General features: G+C 46.0%; 1 protein-coding gene across 1 annotated transcript in view; it reads right to left on the reverse strand.

Annotated features, from left to right (window-relative positions):
* The window catches only part of PLA2G10 (phospholipase A2 group X), a 228,655-nt gene that overhangs the window by 138,784 nt on the left and 69,057 nt on the right, over positions 1–20,814 (reverse strand). Inside the window, exon 3 of the mRNA XM_069647789.1 lies at positions 15,042–15,148. Coding sequence (XP_069503890.1) covers positions 15,042–15,148 — 107 coding nt within the window. The remainder of the gene's footprint in view (positions 1–15,041; positions 15,149–20,814) is intronic.

The following is a 20,814-nucleotide window of genomic DNA, read 5'->3' on the forward strand; positions in this document are numbered from 1 at the left end:
AAATCATAGGAACTGATTGCTGAACCTATGTTCCTGATTCTTCCTCTACTATTCGGGAAGCTATAAAGACCTTGCATGCTATTAGCGACCAAGTACATGTTCCTACTGGCACATGGGACCTGACAAACTCCTTTTGGAGCACCCTTAGCACCATCGGGTGGAATTGGGAGTGTTCCTCATAATGGTTTTATTCCTCATATTATGGTGTGGTTTCCTCTTTCACTGCCTTCCGGTCTGCTTCCAGTGTTTGGCCTGGTTGCTGCGACCCCCCCACCTATGCCTCTGGTTTCTGTTACTGATGCTTTAATAATGCAAGAGGTTGCTGTTCGACAACTGATGGATATTGATGTCAGCGATGTTGGTGGCCCTGCCCCTGTTTATCACAACTCCAGCTAGTAGCATTGTGCCCAGGGTTGAACTATTGTCTAAAGGACTGTTTGTGGACATCTCAGCTGGTAAACAACAGTTCTCCCATTTGTGGTGTTAGCAACCTGGATTGCGATAACAAACGCCAGCTGCCAGTGTATCAGCATTATCCCTGCAATAGTAAACAGATGTTTGAACAGAATTGTTCTTTCCCATAGACATGCTGGCACCATAGACAACCTGCCATGAGGAATGGCATGTGAAAAGTCAAATGCCCATTTATCATCCCCCTCGGAGGGAGAGGGTGGATGAGGTTTTATCCTGACTTTCATTGTTTTAAGCTAACACCTCTTTGTTTTGACACTGGCCACTTGGTGTACCTCAGAGTCTCATATGTCCCTGACACCCTCGCCAGTCCACTTACACTTGCCTCCGGGCTTTGCACTTGCCTCAACGTTACTGCATCTCTCAGCACTTACCCCAGCTTCTGACTGGCTGGGCGCACTTGCTCCCCCCTCCCCTCTCCTGCATCTGTCTGTGCACTTGCACGGTCAGAATGTACCATGCGTTGAAGATCGTCTATCTGTTTTTCCCTTGTCTCCACTCCTTGCATGGTGTTGCCTCAATGCACTTGGAATACTGCAGAATCGTCGTCAGACCTATTTGATGTTATCTACACTGTTAATTGTATTATAGGCACTTGTTCCATGCACTTTCTCTGCCTAGTGCAGACATGTATTGTTCAGAAACTCAAGCGATCTGAATGACTGTTGATTTTCCCCTTGTTCCCTCCCTCCTTGAGCGCTTTGAAACACTTGCTTTGTGTATAGGCGCTTTATAAATAAACAATTCCATACCTGTATGATTTACTAACTAGACTGTTCCCAACTACCAAAGGTCATTGCCTATGTGCCTTCCCTTCTGAATCTTGTATTCCAGACGGTAACCCATACAGTAGAGATATTTCAGTATCTCTCATATCTCTCTGTATCTGCATAGCAGGAGGTGTAAAAGGTTAGGGGAAATTGCTGTAGCGGAAGGCCCTCTTCCACAAAGGCCGGAAACGGTAAGCATATATGCTTACAGTTTCCGGTGTTTGTGGAAGAGGCCTTCTGCTACAGCAAAGGTGTGCTCTAGCAGGCAGGCTGTGAGCAGGTCATATTGCCCAAAGTTACCTTCCCACTTTCGGATGTTTTTACATCATTCTTTTCTGCTAATCGCTCTGATGGCCCAGCCCCATCACTGTTGTCTCCACAACAGTAACTAGGTAGTACTCCGTACACTACCCCCATCCCATTCAGGAAATTGAATGGCGTACTAGGGAGAATTTGCATGCAAAGTAATGGGGCAGTGTTTGTAAGGCAAAGCCTGAACTGTAGCATGACTTTAAATATCAGAACTAGGGATGTGCCTATCCAATTGTATGGTTTAGTAACCAGACATGCTCCCAACTGCCAAAGGTCATTGCCTATGTGCCTTACCTTCTGAATGTGTCACGCAACTTTGTTTGGAAATCTGTATATAAGTTGATGAATTAGTGGACTCAGCAGAGAGTTCTTCCGAATCGTATGTTGTAGTGCTCTGTCGACTTCGGTGTATTCATCTAATGCTTGAATACATGTGTATGCAAAACTGTTACTCTGCGATGGTGTCTCATCCTTGTTCTTGTATTCCAGATGGTAACCCATAGAGTAGAGATATCTCTCATTTGTGATTTTTCCCCAACAGCCTATCAGAAGCAAAGATAGAAGGGAGGAGCTTGGGAAACTCAGAAGAGGAGAGAATCCCAGAGAAGGTGGATATTCCTGCCTATGCTCTCTTGTCAAGATGGGAGAATTCTGAAGTAGGATCAGAAGAAGGAGTGATGCCTGGAACAAGGATGTACACTTTTAGGAGAAGCCAGAAGGAACCAGCCTAAAGCAGTACATGCTTTAGACACTGCAAGAAAAGGTTTACACGCACATTACAGATGGTGCTCCCCCACCCTGGGCCATTGGAAGACCAATAGCATAAGGCCCTATCCCGGTGACCCCAAGGTACAACAGACTAGAACCTTGGCAGGAGGGTGTGATAATATCGACTGCCTGACAATGAGCCTAAATAGGGGGCGAGAGAAATACCCATTACATCTGAATCCTGTACCAAGCCAAGATCAAGGAAACACATGTTGAGAATCCTGAATCAAGCCAAGATCTAAGGAAGACCTGTTAAGAATTGTGCATCCAGCCAAGGTCTAAGGAAGTCCTGTTGGGAATTCTGAACCAAGCAAAGCTCTAGTCAAGGCCTGTTAAAAAACCTGAACTGAGGAAAGGCCCAGGAATCCTGGTCAATCCCAAGATCAAGGGCAAACTTGTTATAACGTTGAGAAACTTGAGGCCCAAAGAAATTCACACCATCACCTTTGTGAAACAGAGGAACAGCCTAAGGGCAAGCAGTCAGGACCCTGGGAGAGGTCTTAAAAGAGCAAGGTGAAAACAGAGAGGCCAGGCGATTAGGACTTGACTGCATAACAAGCACAAGTGCCTACCAAGTGGAATACTTTGTTGAGTGGGTTGGAGTACGACAGGACTTTGACGAGTATGTTGAAGAGATGCTACGGGACAATCCTTGGAACATTTATGTTGTTAGATTAGAGTAGCCTGGAAGCTAAGGAGTCATTTAGTTTAGATATCGGAACTTTATGCTAGCCTATGTCTTGGAAGACATTTACTTTGTAGGATAAGGTGTTTCAGTAAGAGAGAAGGATTTAAAAGAGTGGGGTATAAACTACATCATGTGGGAGAGAAGCGCCTAAGGTACCAGGTAATCTGTAGAAACTACCCTTTATGTTTGATCTAGCCCACTTTAAAATCATCCTTACTTTGTTGTAGTTCATTCACTTCGATCCTGTGGGCATTTATCCAACCCCTAGGCCGAGATCTGCTTTAAAATATATTGAACTTGCTTGATTTTACTCCCACTGGTATGCAAAGGTCCTTGAATGTCTTAGCCACTTACTTGCGTGAGAATAAACTGATTCTAAACCCTGCTAAATTGTTTGTGGCAATAGTAAGCCCAAAAAAGAGGAAGCAGGGTAGCAGAAGCAAAATCATTCAAGTATTTGGGGTTCACATTTTCTGGGATAGAAATGCTCACAACCTGTAAATTAACAATGGATTCAAAGGTCCCCTCTTGTATCACGCTTATGAAAGTAATACAAAACAGGCTATGTACCTTCTCCTTAGTTGCATTAATTGTATTCTATAACCTTAAAGTTACATCCATGGTGATGTATGGAACAGAGTTGGTAAATTTTAGCTCTAGAAAGTATTTAGATATTCTTGAGCGGAAAATATTGATAGATGTTTTGGGAGTACCTAACACCATGCTTATCAGCATTATTCGACTAGAACTTAGCCTGCAATCTTGATGGGCACAGTATCAGAAAAAATATTTATTTGCCTACATGAAAGTTTTGAACATGAATCATTGTAGAGTAGGTTACTATCTAAGTAAAGTGATGGAAAAGGAAAATAATGTTTTCTTGTGTACGTTTAAGAAAATATGTAAGTTGTTTATGGAGGAAACAGATATTGTAAATTCTGAGTCACAAGAGTCGATGAAAGGCAAAATTAAACGCCAGGACAAGATTGCAGACATTGGAGATTTACAAAGGATAAAAATATATCGTAATAATGAGATCTACTACGTCCTGATGAAGAACCTGAGACGGTATCTTAGAAAAAGTGCCCTTCACAAACACTCTGTTCATTCTGTTCATGGTACATGAGGTTTAGATTGAATTGTCTGCCCACGCTTGAAATTATTGGTCCGAAGCTGAAAATTCCCAAGGAGCGGTGAAATTGTAGATTGTAAAATGGCCTACTTAGAGACATTGTACCATGTGGTGATGGTGTTCCCTTCAACAGCCTCATATCGGACACTGGGCCTCATTACAGGTCTGGTGATAACCCTGCCGGTGCTACCGGCGGGTTGCCACCGGACCCGTAAAAACTTACCAGTGCCTGACTTCCCAGTGCCAGCCGCCTATTACAAGTCTGGTGGCCGGTAAGTCAGGCGCCGCTTATTTTGTTAATCCCCAGTCCCATACAGTCCCATAGCACTCCTTGGGAGTGGGGACACAGAAGCACTGGCACTGTTGTTAACAGTGCTGGTGCTTCCGTGTCGGCTTTGCCTACCGGGACAGCTGTGCCCAGCAGGGTCAGACCTGTTGTGCACAGCGGCTCTGGCAGGCAAACCCGTAGTTTGGTGGTCTGGAAACAAGGATGGCGGTGAGCCTACCGGCACCCTTATTTCCGGACCGGCAAACTCAGCTTGAGGCCCACTATTCCTTGAATCCTTTGTACACTCAACCTCAGCTGTAGTAACCTCTGATTTATGGAATAGACTCATGAAATGAATACAGAACAGGTATCATTAATCTTGCTTTGGTGAAGTTGTTGATGAAGGTCTTTAGTGAGCTATACCAGGTAATAAAAATGGGCGATGAGATGCTGATCAATCTAGAGGAGTGTTAATCAATAGAGGGATGTGAACAAAGCTAATTGGAAATTTGGTGGTTATGAAATTGCGTGTGCTTTGATGGGTTTTAGAAAGAAAGATGAGCTTTGTAGGTTTTTAACATTTCACTTAGACCTGTGCACCCCTTTTCCAGTAAGCAATTTAATGATTGTTATGGCTTATAATTATGTGAAGTTCATTGCTGCATTTTTCCATGACACAACGTTTATTAGAACATTTGAGGCTGCACTTGGCACCTGACAGTATAAAATAAATTAGCTTTGCCAATGTTTTTTTTTATAAACTGAGGCATGCGTTAGGGACCTACCAGAAAGGCAAGGATGCCCCATAGGAAACAAGGGGCATGGGCTACAGCAGGATTAAGAGCACTGGAGCTATCACAGTGAGTCACATCTTCTACTAGGGTTGTTTGTGCAATGTGCTAGGTTTTCTGGGACGTTGTTTGCACCAAAATTCACTTCATTCCCACCTCCCTCTACATCCATGAATTCTGATGTGTTACTGGAGTAAGCACTTGCTTGGCACACCCCGTTGCCTTGTGCCCTATCGTACACCACTTAGGGTGTCTGTATGTTCAGGGGGAACTCCAGGTGTCGAAACCCTACTTGGTTCTCTAAAAGCACAGATCTACCGGTAGAAGGGATGGCATTGGTTAAAATGTATGTATACATTCTGTCTCCTTATATTATAGCCCTCTAGTCATGATGTTGGTCAATATTTACTCACAGCAAGTAGAGAACAAAGGTTAGTGCTGTGGCGTTGGTGCCCAACCTTTATACATTATCAGCCCTTGCATGCACTCGTGCCGTGGCGTTGGTGCCCAACCTTTATACATTATCAGCCCTTGCGTGCACTCCAGTCATAATCCTCTTTACGCATTTGTATTATAAGATTGCAGAAGGTGTCGACCAGCAGGCCATTCCTTCTCAGTACTTAAGGCTAAAATATAGAACTTGCTCTCTCCCAATTTGAACACCATTGAAGATCATCACTATGCATGAGACACTTAAAAACACAGCTGATCCCATAGTTGGGGCTGTTAAGAAGCTAGGATGTTAGAGAATTGTTGTGTAGGCTCTTCACCACCAAAAGCCTTAACTAAATGTAACATAACACAACCTAATATTCCACTGTGAAAAAAAACGGAGGATGCACCAATACAAAGACAATTGGTAAAAGACAGCCTTTCTAAACACTCTTTTGTGGAGTCAGGAACCAAGCAGCGATGACACCGGAGAATTCAAGTGACAGGTTTCGTGGGCTTTATCCATAGGTTGCATTCATAGATTTAGTTCTTAATCCACGAGTATATTGTGACATGGCCACTGCCCTGGCCTTGTCAAGAGGGGATGGGAATCCCTCTCAGCCGAAGTGGGAGGCCTACCAAGGAGTAATCCAGAGCCAGTCCCACCAGTGAGGACGACGGTGGCAGTTGAGAGGGCCCAAATTGCTAACCCCTGGTGCCAGCATGTATTTGTGCAGTACCCCTTTATCTCACACAATGCCTTGTGAAGCTAATGTTTACCTGATTCTTTCTATTTTCCCTAGAGTTAACTTGTCAGATGAAGAGCACAGAGACAAAGGATAGCTCTCCAGCGCCACACACTGTCTCGATGGGGACACAGACACGACGGAGTGACAGCACCCCTCTGCCATCCTACACCGAGCCTATTCTCGTGACTGACGCAGAGAGCAAATACAAGGCAAAACAAGCAGGGATAAGGAACTGCTGCACTTACTTGTCTGGGAAGCAGTACTTGCAGTGCTCCCCAGCCTCAGAAACTAACGGCTGTGGACCGTGGCAAACTCCCTAGACCACTAGCGACTAAAACAAGGGGCACAGACCCCCCCCACACACACTGGACTTACCTTAGGGGAGGAAAGACCCAGACCCCCTAATGTAAACTTGACACAGTATTTCCTGGGTCGCCATCACGATTCTGCAACGGGACCAGGCAGAGGAAATGGGCAGGGCTTAGCCTGCTATTTAATGTTTGTGTTTCACCTCACAAGAGGGGAAGACAGAGCAGGGTTGGCAAGGGAGAAGGGGGTCATTAAATGGACAGCAGGAAACAGAAGGTTGTGAGTTGTTTGGGTGAGGTCAGAGGAGGAGGTGGCACACCAAGAGAACAGCAGGAGGATGTATGGAGAAGCGGAGTGTTAGGTGATTTCAAGAGAAGGTGAGGTATTGTTTAGTGAATGTAAGTGGTACTGCATTGTTAGTGTGCATAAACGAGTGGCAAGTGTGTTAGAGAGTGTAGAGAGTAGAGGTGTATTGAGCTTTGACTAATTATTTACCCAAATTCCGACTGAAAAATAGCTATTTGGCTCTGTATGAAAAATGTCTTGCTATTCTGCCCCAAGTGTATTGATAAAAGGAGTGGTGAGGATGAGCCAGAGCTGAGCATGGTTTATTCCTATGGGAAATGCCTATGGAGAAACTTGAATTCATGACAGGTGGTGGATGCGCGTAGGGCTGGGGTAGTCAGTGACATCCTCCTACCTTTTTAGGCCTCTGAGGAACTTGATGTTGTGAAATCTCAGTTTCCCTTTGAGCCAGTCTGCCAGTGGGAGCATAGAGAGATATGTGGGAGGACTCTACATGCGGCAAAGTCAAAGTGCTATGCTCTGTTGGTATTCTTTGTAGGAGGGGAGGATGTTTGAAAATCAAAAGAATTCCCAAAAAGCAGGTTTCCTCTTGTAGGTCAACAGGGCTGGGCAAGAGTCCGTTACATGTTAGGCAGCACAAGATGCAACCAACATTTCCCAAACCACAATGCATTTTGGGCGAACTTGCTTATTGGGAAATCTCTTGAATAACATTTATAGGGCATTCTGTCCCATTAGAAAAGCTGTGAGAGATGAGAGAACTTTTCTGTGTGGACGTAGTGAGCTTGAGAGCACTGTATCTACTGGTTTTGTGGGATAAAAGGTTGAAGGGTGATAGAAACAAAAACAGTATAGCCTTGAACCCTCTTGTGGATATGAAGGAGGTGTTGTAATTGGACCTGATTTGAGATTTGGTGGAATTGAGCGACTGCGAAACAGGCAAGTGAGTTTTCAGAGCTTTCAGGGTTTGGGCAGATTCTGTCACATGTTAGACTTTCCTACGTTTGATTACCCCCGCTCAAGGCTTCTCCCATATTTGGTGTAGGGCGGCCCCTCTTTAATAATAGTAGGGAGATGGGGTGCAATCTCCCCACATGTTCCTCTCAATTTGTCTCCTGCATTGGCGGGCAGAAGCCGTTAATACATTTCTGTAGTCTGTGTGGGCTGGAAAGAAGACTTTTAATTCTGGAAAGACTTGTAATTCACTTTCCATCCAAGCTACCTTGCAACTCGCAAGAGATTTCAATGTGCATGGTTTGCAATGGCAGTTTCAAATTGCAGCATCCATCTTGTTCATTGCAACCTAGCAGTTTGCATTTGTGAAGCCTGCCACTTGGAGTAGCACTGGTTTGGTGCATATGCAACATCCTTCCATACAATGGGTCCCTTCTTATTTGTGAATCTGTTATTTTCTGGCTTGTGTGTGTTAAAAAAGGATGTGATGATGATTAAAATAAAGAGAAATAAATTACACATTGGAGCACATTTAAAATGGAGCGTGAGATATATTTTTCAAATTTAGTACATGATTTATTAAATAAAACAACTTTTTGGCTTCATATTCGGCTTCAGCCAAACACTTGGTGAACTATTTGGTATTCAGTCGAATACTAAATATGCTATCCAGTACACACCTAGTAGACAGTTACAGTGAAGTGAATTTGTGTGTGAAAAGAGGGAGTAGAAGTTGGAAGGTGGGTGTAGTGGTAGTTGTAGTGTGGAGGAGGGAGTACTAGCATATAGTTACAACTACAGCGACTCTAGTTACAACAAAAGGTGGTGGCGAGCCCTAGAAGGAGTGAAAGTTACGGGAGGGACAGAGGAGGAAGACACAGGGAGTGGAAGGACTGACGGTAGGGGGAGTTACGGCAAAGGGGTAATGAGGGGAGAACATCAGTCGAAGGAGCAGGCATAATAATATGGGATCCTGGCAGGAAGCAGCATACATCGGGCGAGTGTCTGACTGGTACAATCCTATATCCCCTTTAGTCCACCACCCTCTGGATAGTGTAGGGACAGATAGGAAGGCCCAGAGGGAAGTTAGATAAATAGGTCACTGGCCTTTAGGAACTTCTGTTCTAGTATAAGGCAGAATCTAGACAGTAGGGAGAAAAATTCAGTATATACTAACCTGGGCAGTAGGAACGTCTGGGTTAGGGTGATATTGGTGCGTTCAGACAAGAGAACGAGGGATGGCTACAGAGCTCTGCCAAGAATAGAAGTAATAAACCTTGAATTACCTCTAAGGTCTGGAGTGTTCTCTGAGAAATCTGTGACAATACACAGAGGGCCTCATTACGAGGTATGCCGGTAAGGCAAAAACGATGACGGTTTGGTAATACCAGCATCGTTTACCGTCCCGTTGCATTCCGACCCGCAAACCCGGTATTAGCGGCACACTAAACAACGGTGCCGCTAATAGCCGCATAGGCGCGTACACGCGCCCCTTCAGGGAGCAAATATTGGCATGCCGGTAATAGGGGGTAATTCCAACCCACGGATACATGCAAATACCGGCATCGCGAAGCCGGTAATCATGGGCTGCCAGATGCCGGCAAAACAGGCATCGCGGACCACCCGCAAACAGCAAGCAAGATACAAGGCAGCTGCCACAGGTGCACACAATCCCCACAGGTGGAGTCAAAGGAGGCTGTTCCAGTATAAACTGAGCACACCCACACACCACAACCCCCCCACAGGTGTAGGCAATGTAGAGTTCCCCAGTACAAAAGGAGCACAACTAAACACCACACCCCTTCCTACACCAAAATTCTACCACTAGCATTTGCAATCATGGCGCAGGAGGACATGGCTATACTGATACAACTACAGCAACAACTGCAACAACAACAACAACTAGAGCAGCAAGAACAGGCAGCACAGAGGAGACACAGGAGGAGAAGGAGGGTGAGACAGGCCCAGCCATTACCACCAGCGCAGCCACCAGAGCCTCGTAGGCAGCCAGCAATCCCTCGCACCAGACCCAGCCCATTCAACCTAACCCCTGAGCAGATCCACACCCTGGACCGTGACACCATCACCACCATAATGGACATGATACAGAACGACATTGCCAGCCACATACAAATAAGCACTGCCATCCCCCAACTACTAAGGTGGTGTCTGTGCTACACTTCCTGGTCACAGGCACGTACCAACACACAGTGGGCCAGCTGCATGGCATTTCACAACCACTATTCGACCGCATGCTGAACCAAGTGCTGGATGCCCTCCTGAAGGACGCAAGCACCCATATATCCCTACCACGTCTGGCCAGGAGATAGCCGAAAGCAAAGTAGGCTTCCATGCACTGGCAGGCATGCTCAATTGTGTCAGTGCCATCGACTGAGCCCATGTGGAATTGGTAGTCCCCCATGCCATAGAGGAGGTGTACCGCAATCGCAAGCAATACCACTCCATCAATGTGCAAATGGTATGTGACTCCAGCAAGATCATCACCCATTGCTGCGCCCGATATCCCGGATCCACACATGATGCCATGCTACTTCGCAACTACACGCTACCCCGTCACATGGAGCAACATGCTAGACCACGTGCCTGGCTTCTTGGTGAGTTGCACAACAGGGCCATGGCCATGCTGTGGGGTACTGATGTGTGCGGATGCAGAAGGGCGGGGCTACTGCACCAGGGTGGGAAAGGGGGGGGGTAAAAGTTCACCTGGGTGGAAATAGTCAGGTAGTGGAGAATGCATGCACGGGGCCACATATCACAAATAATGCATATGGATGACAACACGTAAGAGGCACAACCAGAGCACCATGGTGATGGCAAGCAATGCATGACTGAATAGGATGGCAACTGTGGCAATGCGGCTAGTGTGACCATGCATAGCAATCAATATACAGCATGAATTTGAGACTAAACATTGTCGCACTACCACAGCACATCTGCCTCAGCATGCAGGATTACACCCTGCATCATCTAGTTAACCCCATCCTGTGTACCATACCTCTGTACAGTATACATTGCTTATAGGTGACTATTTTGTACACGTACAGGGACATGTGCATGCCCACACCAAATAGCTGCTGCCATGACCGTACTCCCTGAAGGTGGCAGTTCAGAGTGACACACACCTATTTGTATCTTCTTGCAGGTTATGGAGGATATCCCTTGAGGCCGTGGCTACTTACCCCTGTGCAGAACCCGCAGAACAGCCATGAAGAGGAGTACAATCGTGTGCACACTCGTACCCGTGTTGTGATTGAGCAGACCTTTGACATGTTGAAGGCGCAGTTCCGCTGCCTAAGCAGGTCTGGTGGGGCACTCCTATGTAGGCCCGAGAAGGTGGCAAAGATCACCATGGCCTGTGTCATGCTGCACAACATGTGCGTCCGAAGGAATGTACCACTGCCACCTGACATTGATATGCATGGGCTGGGTGAGGATGAAGGGGATGGAGACGGAAGCGAAGGAGCCCCCCTGCCATTAAGTGATGCACGGGATGGCCATGCTGTACGCCAAGCACTAATTGACGAATACTTTGGAAACGCAGGGACAATGAAAGTAATGTGTCTGCGACACACTGGCTGAATGTGGACATGCACCCTTGTTTTGTTAGATCTGCCCCACTGTACACCATCACACAATACATGTACATGTACAAAAAGAAGTATGTCCAGCCAATGATTTGCTTGCACACAACAGTGTATTTTCAACAGACGTGATATTGTGAACATAATCCCCTGACAACCCCCAGTAAACTCCCTCACCCACCCCACAAACTCCAAAAATACCCCAGTAAACTCCCTCACCCACCCCACAAACCCCAAAAATACCCCAGTAAACTCCTTCACCCACCCCACAAACCCCAAAAATACCCCAGTAAACTCCCTCACCCACCCCACAAACCCCAAAGGTCCCCATATGTCCAACAAACAGTGGTCTCTTCACCAACGTACATTTTCAATATGTCATTGCCTGTCCTGTTATTTCTTGCCAATTTTTGGATCCGGGGGTGCCATGGTCAAGTGCCGTGCACTCCTCCGCGTCAACCGCACAGGGCTCGATTGGGCCGAGGTGGAAGGGGTTGTTGCAGTGGAGGTGTCGATGGTCAGTCCCATGGCTGCCCCAAGGTATGGGCGCTGCATTTGCGGCAGATTCACAAGCAGGGCCTGTGTAAGTGACCCCATACACTCCCTAAAGGCACATGTCGATGCCTCCACAGCAGCAGTATTGGCTGCGATGGCCTTGGCAATGTCCCTCATGGCGTCATTCCCAGTGGTTACTTGTTGCCGCATGAGTTCCAGCATGGACTCCTGTCGGGCCTCAACCTTTGCCAGGCGAGCCTCGAAAGAGTCGTTGGCTGCAGTGGTACTGGTGGCCGGGGTGGCGGTAGACAGGGTGGTGGCTTGCAGGGTGGTGGATGGCACCTGCGTGTGGCCCACGTCCAGGGCACTGTCCTCCCCAAAGATGCCAATGTCAAAGTCTACAAGGTCCGAGTCATGGAGGCACGGATCGTCCATGCACTCGGATTCTGAAGGGGGGGGAGGCTGGTAATGGGGCTTGGGGTGGGTGTGCCAGACATGATGTCACCCTCATTATCCACCTCTGTAGACACAACGTCTGCGGTGGCTGGCGGAGCATCAATGGAAACGCCTCCCACTGTTGTGGGTGGCTGCTGCTGTTCTGTGGCTGCAGGTGTCCCCTGCAGGGTTACTCCCTTGCGTGGCACACTGCCTGTTGCTCTAGGCAGTTTCTTGGGCTGGGGGGTGGCGGTGGCCATGGTCCCTTGGCGTGCAGTGGATAAACTTGCACCCCTGTCCTGCATTCCATCTTCCTCATCGGTGCCTGGGGGATAGAAGAGATGCAGGTCATCAGTGATGGTGTCAAATGGCAGCTATGATGTATTGCGGTGTGATATGTTCATACATTCAGGCATCATTTAATTTCTGGGGTGTGGCATTTGGTGTTCTGAGGGGGCATGTGGGCATGTGGCATGGCATTGGTTTGGTGTCTGTGTGGTGAATTCCATGGGCATGGTTGGGTCATGTTGCACCTCTGTTGGGATTGGGATTGGCACTCAGTATGAGTGTGGTGCAGGGTGTGGCACACATTCTTGAATGGATATGTTGATGTAGCCTTGGGACATGCATTGCCTTGCCTAGTCTCACTTCCACATCACTTGTGCCACATCATGGTTTAGTCTACATGGATGTGATGGTTCACTCACCTTCCTCTGTGGATGATGCGGCGCCAACCTCCTGGTCTCCAATTCCCTCGATTGATTCAGGGTGTATGAAGGAACTTGCGGTCTCCTCCTATGCCGTCAACTTCACAGGGGAGTGTGGGCCCCCGCCTGTTGCCATTGCGGCACTCCTGTTCTCCGCCAGGATCTTCCTCACCCGGAGGCGGAGGTCGTCCCACCGCTTCCGGCAGTCACGCACACTCTTTGGGGTGCTCCCCACTGCCGACACCCTCTGTGCGACCTCCTGCCAGACTTCTTTTTTTTTTGTTTGGGCCGCATGCTTCTGGTCAGTGCTCCTGATGGTATCTGCATGCTGTGCAAGGGTGTTAGCAAGCATGCTTAGTTCTGCATCTGAAGAAATGCTGCTTTCTTGGGGTCGACTTCTTGGTAGCCTTAGACATCCTGCTTCTGTTGTGGCACACAACAACACAAAAGAAGTGGTGGTTGTGGAGGATGGCAATGGATTGTGTTTTTAAAGATGGCCGCCGGCCCATTTCCCACTCTTGCGCAATGACGTAATTTGGGTTGCAGAAAGGTGGAGCAATCACCCACAGAAGCTCAACGTTTTGAAACTACACATTCAAACACCTCACAACGATAGGCCAACACTCAAACCATACTCAGAGTAGAGTAACCAGAGAGCACACCCATGACAGGCGCGGTAAAGACCTCTGAAAGGAAACTTAATTCCCCATGGATAACAGTGAGTGACAGGACACGTGCACCTCAAGCACATCCCCCCCCTGCTCACAATCAAATCACTAACAGCGTGTGCTGAAAAGACTCATACACCTCAGGCACTTTAACACGGCACCGCTAAGAAAGCAGCATGATACAGCTCATGGCATCACGATGGAACTGCCAGGAAACAGTGGGTACGATGCTAGCAAGAAAGTACAAGGAGCCATTTTGAAATAACCAAACAATCTGAATTAATCCACTTTAGAAAACGAGATGCCAAGGAGCCTTAGGTGACACCCTGAAACGAACTGCAGACAAACAAACTGTACACATGAACTACATGTTGTAAAACATATAGCTGCAATACGCTACCTAACAATGAAGCATTGTAAAGGGAAATTATGGGCAAACAAATAGTGAAGATTGTTTGCAACGTCCAAGCACATGGGGCCACGACAGAAATACTGACATGGGACAAAATAAATGCCCTCTTTATGAAAACGAACCTAACTCTTCCTCTCAGATAGAAATGTAGCGCTAAATGAGTGCACAGGCACAGGAGACTTCAAAGGCTAGGTTACTAGGGCTTTATTCACAGGTTGCCTTCAGAGAGATTTTACTTCTTAAGACACAAGTATGCCCAGAGACGCGGGCATCCACCGGGCACCTGACTCATTCTAGATCAACTGTCTCTCTCTCTCTCTCTCTCGCTCTCTCTCTCGCGCGCGCGCGCGTCTCCAGGACGAGGAACAAGACACGACACACTATAATATGTGTCCAACTTCAGCCTCCTGTCCACCACTATTCATCATTTTAATACAATGTTGAATAAGTTGACACCCATGAAGTACACTCTAAAGACATTATAAGTCAACTTGCTTTCTGTTCCTAAATAAAACACTAAGCCTGAGAGGTAGAGCACATAACTCTTTGGCAACTCATAATATCATTATCATATACGGTTTGGGGTAGATGCAGGGTTTGCATTCTTCTTCTTTTTATTATTAGGATGACGCTGTTATGCATACAGCATTTGGGGGAGCTTGCAGGACCCATGTGATGTTAGACTGCGGTTCCCAAGAGAGCTTGGAAAAGTGTGCAGGGCATTTAAAAGGAGCAGATCAGGATTCAACTAGAAGCTGTGAAAAATATTTACCACATTCCACAGAGTTGTCTTCACAGGTCCAGTCATATCTAGACATTTTAGGACTGCATCCGGCTAATTCTGCCTCTTCATAGCAGCAGTCATGCTTGTGGCAGCACCTTGTGACAAAAGAAAGAAAACGTATGTTGTGTACTGCTTGTCAGAGTCAACAATAATTAAGCACAATAAAATGGCGGGGGATGATACGCTCTGGCACCCACTTGCTGGCAGCCCCTGCCCGCACTGTGTCTTGGACATTTTGTAGCAAAATACAGTTCTCATTTTTAATAATCAATCAGATTCTATGCAGTCAATTGGTGCATTCTCCTTAGATGTATACTGTTCAAGACTGCGTGTATCATCTACAAAGCAGTCACGAGTAGCACACCAGCGCACCTGGCAGCTAAACGCTACATATCTGGTGGCACGCGCTCCTCGCACAGCAAATCGACCAACCGGCTTGAATCACAACGTGTCCGCAAAGAGAGGACCCGCAAACATCTTGTCCTGCACCCACCCTCTGGAACTCGATCCCGGTGTCGGCTCAGAATGCCCCCAAAATTCTCCAATTCCGCAAATATCTTAAAATATGGTTCTTTCAACGACACCGGACCAAGGACTCATTCCAATGGTTGCACATATCTACGCACAGACCTCACAGAACTGCGCTACTGTTAAAAGATAACAGCCCAAATGCCGGCTACCCACACTCTGTACAGCGCTCCAATGCTTTTGAGCTAGGTCCGCGCTTTAAACAATAAAATAAAAATGTAAAAATGTATATATATTCGCCTGCATTGATTCTAGTTCCAAGACATGTTTACATATTTTATAATTAGATAAAAATGTCAATATAAACATGATTTCTGCAATATCTTGCATAACTGTCATAGTTGTGGCTACTCGCAAATAAGCATCCAGCAAAAATAAATTGGTTTTATTGATATTTGCTATGTTGTTCCCTTCTGTTCATGCTGAAAAGCCTTGTGCGCTTCAAATATTAAATACAGAGCACATTGTCATCCTATCAACAGCTACCTCTTCTAAGCACCTTGGGAGGACCAGAGGTATGCAACCAGAGGCTCTCCCGATGTGTTGGACTACAATCCCCATGATCCTCATTGGTTCGTCCTTCGTTGTACTTGCTCTTCCTTCCCTCGGATGACCTTGGCTGCCGCTTCTCCCTCTATACTCATCTACCTCGGTGTTTTACTCCATGGCTTCTGCTCATCTTGCTTCCACACTCTGGAGCAACCTATAGTTTCCATGAGTGCACTACAAATAACCACCACTACATCAAATGAATAAAATCTGATTCCACCAGCATGCTGGCAACATGATGCTGCAGTCAAATTTTGAAACCCACCACTGAGCCACACTGTCCTATGCACGCGCCACTATGACATCCTCTTCACAAATATCAGACTGGAAAGAGAAGGCCTCCACTCCCATTCCTAATAAGTGCACCAATGACAATAGGTCTGGATCTGTAAACCTAGAGAGTAAGGTTTTTTGGCAAAGCACCCACAAAACAAACATGCATTGGCAAAGCCAACAGTTTTCACTCTTATGTTAATATGCATTTATATTGCGCCAAATCACCACAGCAGTTGTTTCAGAGCACCTGGTCCTGTCCGTGGAGTAACACACAGGCGCTCGATGTGCATTTGACAGACAGTAATTAGCTAGGCCATCATGTGGCCAGGTACTCACTATATTGGACGGCTGTTGCCATTTTATGACCAGGTATTTATTAGCTCTGTAGGGAATATTTAAAGGCATGGTCTAGTAAAATGTTTTATTGTCCCTACGGGTCAGCCATGTTTTTTAAGCCTAAGTGGCTCGATTTTAGAAAACTTTCCTATGGACCTTACCCGAGTTGTCGTCCATTAAACGCACGCGAAAACAAGCACCAGGGAGCCGCCATTTTCTGATAATCCTATCTTTTCCCCGATCACCCTGGCTGACCTGCTTTTGCGGCACTAAATCAATTCCCCGACCCCTGAGCCTGACATTATCAAAACATTCATATTCCCCGCCTCTCCCCGTGACGTTACTGTGCTGCGTAGGCAAACGCGCCCAGTCGTCTTCTGCGCGACTCCACACAGAACCCGGAAACCAACACAGATCAACTCACAACACAGCGCGCCACAATTCGGAATATGAAACTGTACTTTAAAATGAAACAGCAACACGGTACATTTGGTAAAGTACATTTATTTCACATTAAATGTTTAGAGAATATTCAGCAATTGCCATATGAACTCCGGAAGCCATTTATTTTCTTTTATCTGTATCCGCGATAACTGTTCCGTTTCATCTTCAGTCACGCGCTGTTCCTTTATGGTACACAGGGTGTTCATTTTCGTAAAAAGAATCACTTTGGAAGCACGGTGAACCGCAAGGCTGTTCCATCAACTAGGCACTAGTCCAGCCTAAAGGTTGTTATGTTGCTTCTAGCCACTAGTACAGCGTAAGTGCATGTGGGCCCTTGGCGATCGTCCCATAATATGGTGATCGTGCTCCAGTTGTTGACACGAAGCTGCAGGTGTCTGCTGAAGAATCCATCCGCCGGTGTCTCAAACAGATGGCAGTGGCAGAATGGGATCAAATACCTGTTATGAAAACAAAAAAATGTTAATTAGTCTCGCTAGCCGAACTTCATTAATATTACACATTTTATTTATTACGGCCGATCAGAAACTATTTGCTTGCAAGGATAGTTCAATGGAGTATGTTCGTCTCTAAAATCAATGCGAAAAGTAACGAGATTAATCGAGGCCAACACACAATGATAAATGACAGTTAGTCTATATGCGTGAGGAATGATATGATATATGATATGGCATTTGTAACGCACCTATACTCAAGTGTTTCTAGGTGTGACGAGGCAGGTGGGGAACAAGGGCAGACAGACAACGATCCTACTAGGCCAAGTGTCTTTCTGATCGCGCATGGGGAAGGGCTGTACATGGTTAGTTGAATACAAATTAAATAATAGGGCCAGCTGGTGGCAAGTGCAAGGTAAATGCCGGGAGAAGGGGCTGAAGGATACAGAGACAGTCCCGTAGTGCAGGTAGGCAGTGCAGGGAAAAGTGGCTGGGCCAAGGGCCGAGATCGGTGAGACCAGTGGACCTGCATGCCCATGTGCCCACTACGAACAGTTTTACTTGTTTTTCCTAGCTCTTCATTCATTCATTTATTCATGCATCATTCATTAAATCTTCATTCCGGTATAAAAGCGTGTAAAGATTTACTTACATTATATTTGAAATTTCCATTGTGTCTCTTCGTAATGCAGTCTGTAAAACAGACCGTGCTCTTGACAACGATTTTTCGTATACTGACCTAAAATGAAACTCGGTCTAGTTTCTGAATTTTCTGCCTTATCGTCTCTTACGTTATTGCACACTCCCTTCAAATGTAGTTCTTTCGGCATGGTCCCTGTCTCAAGGTCAAAAAACAATAGACCCTTATACTTCCAGTGCAACTTGTGGGCCTCATCTGGGCGCTGTCCTTCGCATTCTTTATTTGCAACATCACGTAGTATAGGCATCTGTGAGAACTTGAAGTTTAGAATCCGTCTATGTAGTGCGCCTCAATGTGCAAATGCGAACTGGCTTCTCTCCCAAATGCCACGGCCCGCTTGGCTGGCGCGTTCTAAGTGCCCCAATTTTGTCCCCGTTGTCTGCGAGCTTTGCAGCCCAAATTGAGACATTTAATTTTTGGCGGAAGGTCAGGGAAAGTATAAAGTACCACAGGAGTTGAGTTAAAAGTGAGATTAATTGTTTGTTTGTTTGTTTTATTATTTGCAATACGCAAGCCTCCCCTCCGTTAACAGTGCGCAGCATTTACATTTACATGAGATGAGACATGAGAAAAATATATACATACACATATGTGAGGTGAGTAGAGAGAGAATTCAAAGATGACACCCAGCTTGTTCGCCACCCATGATGGTGAAGGTAGGGGTTAGGTTTACAGGTACACTGTACAATAACATTTATTTACAAAAAGACAATCGTATTGCAATTATTTAAACCGGGATTTGTACTTCACAATCAGCTGTGCTTCGGGTGGGCATGGCAGAGTCGCAATGTTCGGTGGCAATGGATCACTGCTCTGCACAGAAACGTCCAAAATTCCATATCTGTGCTTCTCTAACACAGCAACAATAAGGCCTTTCACAAAGTCGAACTGCATTTCATCATAGACTGGTTTGATCCCCCATTGCTTACTTCATTTTGAAAACACCTTAGTGTAGCGCGGCATCCTTACTTTATCCCTAGTCCTAGATTGTTCATGTCCGACATTACTGTTATGGGCCAAGACTGCTAGTATAGTGCGATGTTTCATCCCCCGAAAGCTAAAATGCAAGCGCTTTGGCCTGTACTTTAGGCACATATTGTGGAACACCTCCAAATCTCCTGTGTGACAGAATTCTGTCAGTCGTCTCAAATCTCTTGATAGAGTTTTGTCGAAAACAATCTTCTCAATGGCTTTGTGTGTCGGTGAAGATGGAATCAACCACTTCTTCTTCCGTGCCTCCTCTGGGGACAAAGGACCATGTTCACATTGGTGGAAATGTTCATTTGCTGTCCAGCGGTGAACGTTGGTACAGTGGTGCATCAGTGACCGCCATTTTTCAAGTAGTATTTCCACTGACCCCTCACAAGTTTTTGAGCTCCACCAAAGATGGTTGGTGATAGAATGTGACCACTGCAAAATACTTTGAAAACCTTTTTTTTTCCCTGCAGCCTAGATTTTCTTATTGATTGATTTAGCAAGATGCCATACGTCAAATTGATGTTTAATATGTGGGAACTGCTCTCTCATTGTCTTGGCAATTGAAACGTGTCTATCCGTGGCTATGAGGTCAATGGGCATTCCCCTCGATTGTAGATATTCCACTGATTTTATAAAACCTAGTTTCTCCATGGCCACTGAGGATGTACATTGTGTTACCTGCACGACCACCGAACTCACAATTTTCTTACTATCCATGTCCTGAAAGTGGTAGGTACAGTACTTGGCAGAAAATCCAGGGCAGTCGCACTGTCCATCACCGGCTAGCCTGAATCGTTTGCCTTCGAATGTACTTGCTAGAGACAATTGTTCAATTTTCCAAGCATCACTAATGGCCGGAAACAGATAATCACGTTGGTATATGTAGTACAGCGCTTTAGAAATGAAATGGAGTCCCACAAACTGAAAGAAAGCCTCTAACTTTCTAAAACTGGAGCCACTAAAAAGTGATGCAGCTGCACACAGTAGATTGCCTGCTGGCAGTTTCCCCAACATTGGTTGTGCAGACCATGAGAACCTATGATTTAATCTACAGGCGGCATTTATTTTGACGTTACTGCCTTTTATTTGCGGAGTCACATTAATCAATGGCTTCCCACATACTTTCCCTCCAATGGAATGCACACATTTCAGCATACTTATAATTTCCATCAAACAACTGTCGAATACAATGTATTTGCTCTCTTTCATTAGACTGTCATCCTGCGTCAACGTTGTTTCGGCCTTTGACGTTGTGGAGATTTCAACACATTGGAAAGTAATATCACTGATATCAAGTTCTGATGCGTCTATGGATGCTGCAGCTGGTTCATTCTCTGTCATTTCAACATCTATTACTTCAACATTGATGGGAGAACACAACAATGTCGACAGGTTTTTTGGTGGCAAATTTTTGGTGGGTGTAGATTGTGTAAATTGATCTGCAACTACTTCAGAGCTATCTTCAATACATTCAATAACATCTTCTTGTGGTGGTGCG

Source organism: Ambystoma mexicanum, chromosome 2q (genome assembly GCF_040938575.1).
Source record: "Ambystoma mexicanum isolate Mex_15411 chromosome 2q, UKY_AmexF1_1, whole genome shotgun sequence".
Classification (NCBI taxonomy): Eukaryota; Metazoa; Chordata; class Amphibia; order Caudata; family Ambystomatidae; genus Ambystoma; species Ambystoma mexicanum.